General features: G+C 39.2%; 1 protein-coding gene across 3 annotated transcripts in view; it reads left to right on the top strand.

Annotated features, from left to right (window-relative positions):
* Positions 1 to 8,381, top strand: part of fig4a (FIG4 phosphoinositide 5-phosphatase a) — a 54,673-nt gene that overhangs the window by 31,036 nt on the left and 15,256 nt on the right. For 2 of the 3 annotated variants that reach the window (XM_005914539.2, XM_042226013.1), the window contains exons 18-21: positions 1,583 to 1,641; positions 3,453 to 3,600; positions 3,730 to 3,813; positions 4,618 to 4,816. In XM_005914539.2, coding sequence (XP_005914601.1) covers positions 1,583 to 1,641; positions 3,453 to 3,600; positions 3,730 to 3,813; positions 4,618 to 4,816 — 490 coding nt within the window. The remainder of the gene's footprint in view (positions 1 to 1,582; positions 1,642 to 3,452; positions 3,601 to 3,729; positions 3,814 to 4,617; positions 4,817 to 8,381) is intronic. The other variant, XM_005914540.2, reaches the window with a different exon arrangement.

Below are 8,381 nucleotides of genomic sequence, written 5' to 3'. Positions count from 1 at the left end.
ACCTGTGTCTATGTGCAAATTGGTATCTTATGCGTGGGTTCTGAAAGCACAGGAATGCTAAACTTAGGGAAGGAGATCCAGAGGAAACACAGGCACTTCAGAGCATGTTGATCCTTTTTCTGAGCAAGAATCCTGACATTCCTTCACTGTCCAAATGTGTTTAACTTTTTTTTTTGGCAGCAATAAACATGACAGTTTACTTATTTTAATTTAAGACATGTTTTATTTTAATTAAGTTTAAAACTTTTTTATTTAATGTAAAATTATATTTTGTTTTAATTTACTTTCAAATTCTTCAGTTGCTGAATGGGCTGCATAGTTTTCAGAAATTTCATTGTTCAGAATAGCTATAATTGTACCAGATGGTTGCATTCAGTTAAGTTGGACTAGACTGTAATACAAACGTTCAGTTTGTCAACAATAAAACTGACTGAAATGAGAGAAAGACTGAGTGTGAGACTTCGATATTAGATAAAATGAATATTGATAAAGTTTACCTTTATGTAGAGAATCTGAATATCGCAAAATATTTTTAAAAATTGCAATAATATCGTATCGTGCGTTAAGTATTGTGATAATATCGTATCGTGGGATGTATGGTGATTCCCACCTCTACTTAACACAGTAATTACTCTCCTTGTAATTATCCTAGTGGTAATTTAACACTGCCACTGATGTCTGTAGTATCTGGATATGATATAATTTCTATTGTAAGATCAAATCTGATCTTTAAGATAGAATATAACAGTTGTTGCTGTCAGTTTGTCTCGAGGTAATGTTAGGTTATGCGTTTTATTGGGGAGTCTATGATCGCTTCGGTGAAATCTGAAATCCTTTTATGTGAGATATTGTTAAATATAATTGAATATATGATAAGACAGGGCTACATACTAAGAAAATATCAATAATCTTTTTTCCTTGTATTTCTGTTTATGTGGTTGATTGTTTATTTTGTGTCTTCTTAGAACCACCATGCAGTACATAAGCATGTCCGTATGACACATGTCTCTATCACCTGTTGTTTGTTCATGCAGGTGTTGTCTGTTCAAGCTGATGTCCTACAAATTTCACAATGTCAGTTTATCAATTGGTCTGTCCTAGTCATGATCCAGTAATGACTGCAATTCACTTCATGTTTTGACCCAGAGTGATTTTGTGCTTGTTATTTATGCGCGTAAGTGTGAGAGTGTATTCACTTTGGTTGCTTCATACTGTCTTCATGCTTACGTAAAAGCAGACCCAATTTTCTTTTTCAGGCCACGAATTTGTGTAGCCACAATGGGCCAAAGTAGCTCAGTCATTATTCCAAGAAATTAGCATGGCTGCAGCTAAATTCAATTCAGCTTCCACACTTTGCGCTTTTCCTCTCAAAGAGGAGTAAGAAGCACATCGCACGCTAAACCAGATCATCATAAGAGCGTTCGCTCAAATTGCTCACATTGAATAAAAGTCTAGGTGGTCCAGACAGGCCAATTTTCCAAATGTAGGTTAAGTCCCAGAAGAGACTAATTCAGACTTTAGGTTGCGTTCACCTTCTCAAAAGTTTTAATATTTTAATGCTGTGTATCTTATTTGTTTGTAGCTATACACTCTGGTGGTCAGAGGGAGTCCTGTCCTACCTTCCTGTCCCCTATGATGAAGGTATTGTCAATGAATTTAATGGTTTTAATTGTAAGAAACAGAACTATTTATGAAACTGATTTGAACGACCAACCATCAATGGCTTTGTCTGTCATTGCTTACCATATTCCTTAGCCTAGCAGGAACTGTGTATTTGGTTGCAATTATTGTTGGTAAAAAATAAATGCAAAATAACTCTGCAGACCAATCTAAGGATTCAACAAACCTTATACTGATGTTGTAACTGACTTGTTTAAATATACACTATATTGCCAAATCATTGAGATCAGGTCTTCCAAACACTTTCATGGCCACAGGTAGGGCTGTTCGATACAACGATGTATATCGGATGACGATATAAAAATGTCTATCGTTTCATTTTGTTTCGTGGTGTCGCAAAATAAACTGTTTACTGCAATATTTCTTTCATCGTTTTGATGGTCACTGTAGTGGCCATATTAATTTCTTAAAGTTCTCTCTTTCTCTTATATTTTATATAACCGCACTACGGACGGACAAGTGTCTGTATTTATGCGTTGTCGTTAGCAACAAAGACGATAAAACCATTGCGTGTCCGCTTGTTTGTTTTCCACATAAACCTTTCACAATAAAGCTCAAGATCCTGTTGAGACTTTTCAAAATAAACTGAATCACACTATGCAGAGTATTTACGGATGAGAAGCAAAAAAGAGCCGTCAGGTGCTAAAAAATAAACCTTAGACTCAAACGTTAGAGCAGGCTTTTCCCCGCAGCACGCTGTGTAATAAATACAAGGAAAACGGCGGCCGTTACAACTTATGTCTAAAAATATATTGTTTCACACATCAGTTAAAACACTCGACTCCAGGTACACGACGCCCAGCTGGAAACGCTTCACGCAAGTCGAGCTGCCCGAGATTCACAGAATTTACAGAAAATGTTAAATTTTTGTGATTTATATCGTTATCGGGACGATAATGTCTTATATCAGGATATGAAATTTTGGTCATATCGCACAACCCTAGCCACAGGTGTAAAAATCAAGCACCTAGGCATGCATTCTGCTTCTACAAATGCTTGTGAAAGAATGGGTTGGTCTCATGAGCTTGTCGAATTCCAGTAATATGATAATATACTACCTGTGCAGAAAGTCCCAAGTTCGTTGGGGTGATGAATCTTCTTTAATCTGATGGAGGAGTCTGGGTTTGGTGGTTGCCACAAGAACGTGATCTGCGTGACTCCCTTGTGCCAAGTTAAAATTTTGATGGAGGGGGGATTATGATGTGGGGTTGTGTTTTTTAGGAATTGGGCTCAGTCCCTTAGTTCCAGTGAAAGGAAACTCTTAATGCTTCAAACCAAGACATTTTGGAAAATTTGATGCTCTCAACTTTGTGAGAACAGTTTGGGGATAACCCCTTCCTGTTCAAAGATAGTTGTGTATCACAGTACAAAGCAAGGTCGATTAAAACACTGACTAGCAAGATAGGTGTTGAAGAACTCGAGGTGTCTCGCCTAAACCTAATAGAACACCTTTGAAATAAATTAGAGTGGAGAATCCGAGCTAAGCCTTCTAATCCAACACTAGTGTTTGACCCCACTAATGTGCTTCTGGAAGAATGGCAAAAAATTCCCATAAACACACTCCAAAACCTTGTGGAAGAAGGGTGGGCTGATGTCATATCATATTAAACCTTGTGGATTAAGAATAGGATGTTATTCAATTCAGGCGTGTGATGGCAAATGAGCAAATCCTTTTGGCGATATAGTGTATTTTTGTGTTGAAAGTGTGTGGGTGAAGCGGTTGTAATTGTTATAAATATAAAAAAAAAAATTCTGTTCCTGTTTGGATGCAGTTCCCTGTGAGGAAAATATGAATAAGGTCAAAGTGAAGAGAATGAACCAGTTGGACGAGAGTATTGACATTTACACGGAATTCTTCAAACCGTATGAACTTACCTCCTTTGATGACACGTTCTGCATTGCCATGACCAACTCTGCAAGGTGGATATACACATACAAAAGCAATGATTTTGGTAGTGAAACATGTCTCTGATAAACAGTGTGTTCTGAATTTATTAGCTGTTGTTGTTATGCAGGATGTCGACTAATAGCTATTTTCTGATCATAAAGGGAATTTATGCCCAAAACAGTGGGAGCGGATCCAAACCCATTCACAGTGCGCAAGCCAGAGGAAACAGGAAAATCAGTGCTGGGGTGAGTGTAGAGCTACCATGTACACATCAACCTTTGTGTTGTAGCTTTTTATTTATTACATGAAAAATAAATCAGCCCGATGTCACTGTGCCCTCATGCACACAGCTTTGTTTAACCACAAGCAATGTTACACTTTTCCCCTATTTTTTGAATTCAAAAAACATTTATATGTTAATATATTTTCCAAATAAATATGTATGCACACAGGAAAAAATAGGATAATGCAAGTCCTCATGTGCTTTTCCCTACATTAGCAAGACCCTTACATATGAAATGCTTATTTTTGATTTGCTGTAGAAATAGAAATTAGAATCTACATGTTTAAGCATGCAATTGAAGTCCATTTGTGTTCTGTGCTTCAGATAGCTTTCCCTGTACAAGCTAATCTACATCCCCAAAAGCTGCTCTGTGTACCTGTTGCCATTTTTCTGAGAATAAGAATTGTGTTTCATAACTCTTATCCTTCATATCTGCTTTTTCTTGCTTGCTTTGCAAGGTTCTCCTCCTAATATTGCGGTCAGGGATAACATTTGCAGAATCCTCTGTATACAGAGATCATGGGCTCAAACTCGTACAGCCTTTGGGAACCATGAAGTCTGTTTCAGTTACATGTTTAGTCACATTTCTGCTGGGAGATGTTGTGGAAGAACATGGTGCCATTTCTGATCTGATGACTCATTAGACATGATAAAAATAATCGGGATTCTGCTGCTTGACTAAACTGTAAAATGTACAATACATGAACGATAGTTGTATGTGTTTATACATACGTTGATCTGTGTGCATGCGTGTGGATCTTGGCAGCAGCAAGAGCAGTAAAGAGGAGACGATTCTCCAGAGGAAGACTGCAGCTAGCGCACCTCCTCCCCCGAGTGAGGAGGCCATATCTAGCACATCAGAGGATGACTCCGAGGAGGACCGTGAGGATGAGGGGACTGTATCTCAACGATCCACACCGATCAAACTGCTAACGGAGTCTGGAGAGAGTAGTCGCACCCAGGAGGTATGAACACACAAACACTGTCCTAACAAGGCAGATTCAAATCCCCAAATATATTAAAGGAAGCTATCAGATTTAAATTTGTGGATCTTATTAAATAAATTAAAAATAATTTCACTTCTGAGTGTAATTGTTTAACAATGTAATATCCTCTAATAATTCAAGGATATGTTATGTTGTCTAAAGACCTCCCAGCACTTCTCAGTTTAGGCTGGGTTGCTAACTGTTTATATTTTAGGCCTCAAATGAATGTTGCGTTCCAGTATGAGTATGTCACCCTGGTTGTGTTCTCTCTCGCCCACTTCCCTTAAGTCTCCCAGAAGAAATTAGTTCTTTGTTTTGGTTTACGTCAGACGGAAGAGCAGACGTCACCTTAATCGGTGTCAGTGATAGAGCTGAGGCTCTAAATAGTGTTTGTTTCTTCTAATGCATTGAAGAAATGAATTGAGATAGTTGCACAGTTTCCTCTGTTGTATTATTGCTTACAAATCTACTGCTGCTACTACTCTGCTTGTCAAAGGAAACAAATAAATCCTGCATAATTCCATTTGTTTTTATTTTGGTTTTTCTGGTTCTGTGCACGTGTATTGTGATAGCGTGTAAACCTTTTTGATGTCCTTGATGGTCCCTTTGGGTGAGAATGTGGGGCATGTGCTTCGGGATTTTTGGCTGCTTTTAGAACATCAGGTGATGAGAGGTCACCAGCGGGTTTCCAGCTTGCCTTAATTTTTTGATGACTGATTCGGTTCTCTTTTTTGGTTTCTTGCCAAGGTAGATTTTATGGTCCAAATCAGCTTTGAAAGTATTCTCACATTAAAAGCCTAAAATCACACTAGAGTTAAAAAAAAATACGAGAGGCAGTGAGGAAGAATTTGTTTACCCAATGATTGCACTGAATTCTTTTGCCTTCAAGTAGTTGTGGCAACCGGCTAGTAACAAGAGGTTGAGTATCTTGCACTTTTGATAGTAAATGGATTTCATGGGTCACCTGGTGGGAGGCTACCTGTCTCCAAAAAGTCAGTCTGACTCAGTTTAACTGCAATCACTCTCAGGCAAATTGGTAACAGTTTGAAAATGATTTGAATTTGTAAACACAAAGACAACACAATTGCAACTCGTCTGCTCAACGCATCTCTTTGCAATAGGGAACTCGACTCGGCTGGTTGCCAACAGGTTGTGTTCTAGTTTTATTCCTATATCAAGCAACTGCATTATTATTTGTGGAGGCATTTCTCTTCTCTTTTCAAATCTATGAGAAGACAGTAGTTGTGGCTGTTTCAGTGACTGGTCCCCGTCAGTTAAAAAAACATTTCAAAGTCGATGAAACTCCAAATTCAGTGCACACAGTCGCAATAGCTGTGGTCGTGCTGACGTCTCTAACCACTGTTCCTTAGTGTGACCACAGCATTGATGAATTTAAGGACATTAATAACTGCGGATAAGTACTGCGTCGTCCTACCATGTAGCAAGAGAATTTGAGAGTGAGTAGAGCTTGCAGTGGATATTCTTAGAGATGCATTCATCCATTCATTTTCTTAACCATGTATCCAACTAAGACTGATGGCAGCTACAGCCTCTCCTGGCTGACACTGGGCAAGATCCATGCATACCAAATTAGGCAGAGCTGTAGACTTGCATGTAAGACCTTTTTAGGCCTAAAAGGAATATTTTCATTGAAAAAAATTCTCAATATGCGATTCTCATAAATGCTTTTGCTACTTTCTAAACAGACACATCAGTGTATAGTTCATCAAATGCAGTGAAATCTGTGTATGTGTGTAGAGATTAGTAACGAACTTTTGTCATGTCCTGTCTATATCGGTATCTGTTTCATGTCCCGGGGGGACTGGATGCACGTTTTGACCCAGATTCCCTATAAGCACAGTGAGACCAAGAAGCACATTAATGAGCACAGGTAGAGTAGGTCAGTGTGTCAACAGGACTGATGCACCAGATAACTACATCCTCTTAAAATGTCTCAGTTTCTAAGAAATTACCTTTGTCATGCATGAAGGAGCCCCCAGTGATGTGTAAACTGTTGGTTTCAGAGTTATTATATTGCCTTTGCTACCGAAGCTGCTCACAGTCATCATGACATCATGACATGACATGAAAAAAAGACAAAACTAAAACAAACGCTGTTGCTGTTGTGACAGTGATGTACACTGTCTTGTTGGTATATATGTATGATTTGTATCACCTTCATGTTTCCAAACCAATATCATGAGCAGCAGCTTTTACAGCTGTGGCTCCAGCAAACATCAGCTGATACTAGAAATTAATTTAAAATAAATTATAACAACAGCTTATCAAGCTTGAACGTGCTGCTGTTGTTGTTTAGTGCAACATCCGCTGGTTTCCTGTTTCTGGCGCAAAGTGGGAGATAAACAAACAAGAGAGACGATCAGCTGATCATTGATCAGTTTCATGATTGGAGTAGCAACAGGAGAGGGAGGGAGGGAGGGAGAATGAGGGGAGAAGAGGCAGCTGACAGCGTAAAGACAGAATAACTCCAGCTTTGTGTCTTTTTTTCATTCTAGCTGAAGTACGGGACTAATCGCGTTCCTTTTCCCCTCAATACGGATGTATTGTAATTGGTCCAGCCCAGAGTTGATCATGACCAATTGGCTAATCCACCACCTTTCATTGTTTATACCGTTACAAAAACAAACAAACATAAAAATGAAAAATCATCATCAGCCCACCGGGCAAATGCCCGGGATGCCCAATGGCCAGTCCAGCTATGCGGTCAGCTGGTGGGTAACAAGGCATCTCCGTAAACGTTAGAGCACGTATGCAAATATGTGATGTCTTGATGAATCGAGCAGATATTAGAAGTTTACACAGCACCATTCTTGCATGAAAATATCTTTAAAGTTTATTTTGTGACCCAGAAAGAGTAATATTTCAAACTCCGCCACTCTGTGTTCCTCCGCCACTGCCTCGTTTGAATTTTGGACGAAATGGATTCTGGGATATTGCATTTCGTCATTTCGAGCTGATTGGAGACCAGAACAGCCAATCAGATATTTTTGCATCCAAGTCTGTGATTGGCTGGTTTTGTGGCACAAATATAACAGTGTAGAGAAAGAGTTGAGGGCGCACGGGCAGAAGAGTTGAGGGCGCACAGGCAGAAATGTTGAGGGCGCACGGGCAGAAATGTCGAGAGCGCGAGCAACACATTGCGAGCGAGCGCAAATGCAAAAACTGAGCGAGAGTTTTTGCATTTGCGCTCAAATGCAAAAACTTGTTTGGATAATAGCAAACACTGAAATACATTTTTTGCACGCAGGAATGAATTTTGTTCACTCAAATTCAGCTTTTCTTCGCTCAAAATAAATTTCTCCTCAAAATACAACACTTGCACCTGCAAACTTTTTTTACGTGCGCTCAAATTTGTTTTACGTGCGCTCAGAATAGTGGCACAAAAATAACGCCATAGACATCAGCAGAAGTGTGTTGACTGCGTGCACCTTGTCCCACCTTGATTGAAGCCACAATCTCAGGTGATTTGTTGACTGTTGACTTAACAGTGTGATGTTCCTGAAGGTGCGTGCGTGTGTGCGTG

Source organism: Haplochromis burtoni, unplaced genomic scaffold (assembly GCF_018398535.1).
Source record: "Haplochromis burtoni strain Fernald_Lab_line unplaced genomic scaffold, NCSU_Asbu1 Contig_8, whole genome shotgun sequence".
Lineage (NCBI taxonomy): Eukaryota > Metazoa > Chordata > Actinopteri > Cichliformes > Cichlidae > Haplochromis > Haplochromis burtoni.
The sequence above is the reverse complement of the archived record's forward strand: the minus strand, read 5'-3'. Positions and strand labels throughout refer to the sequence as shown.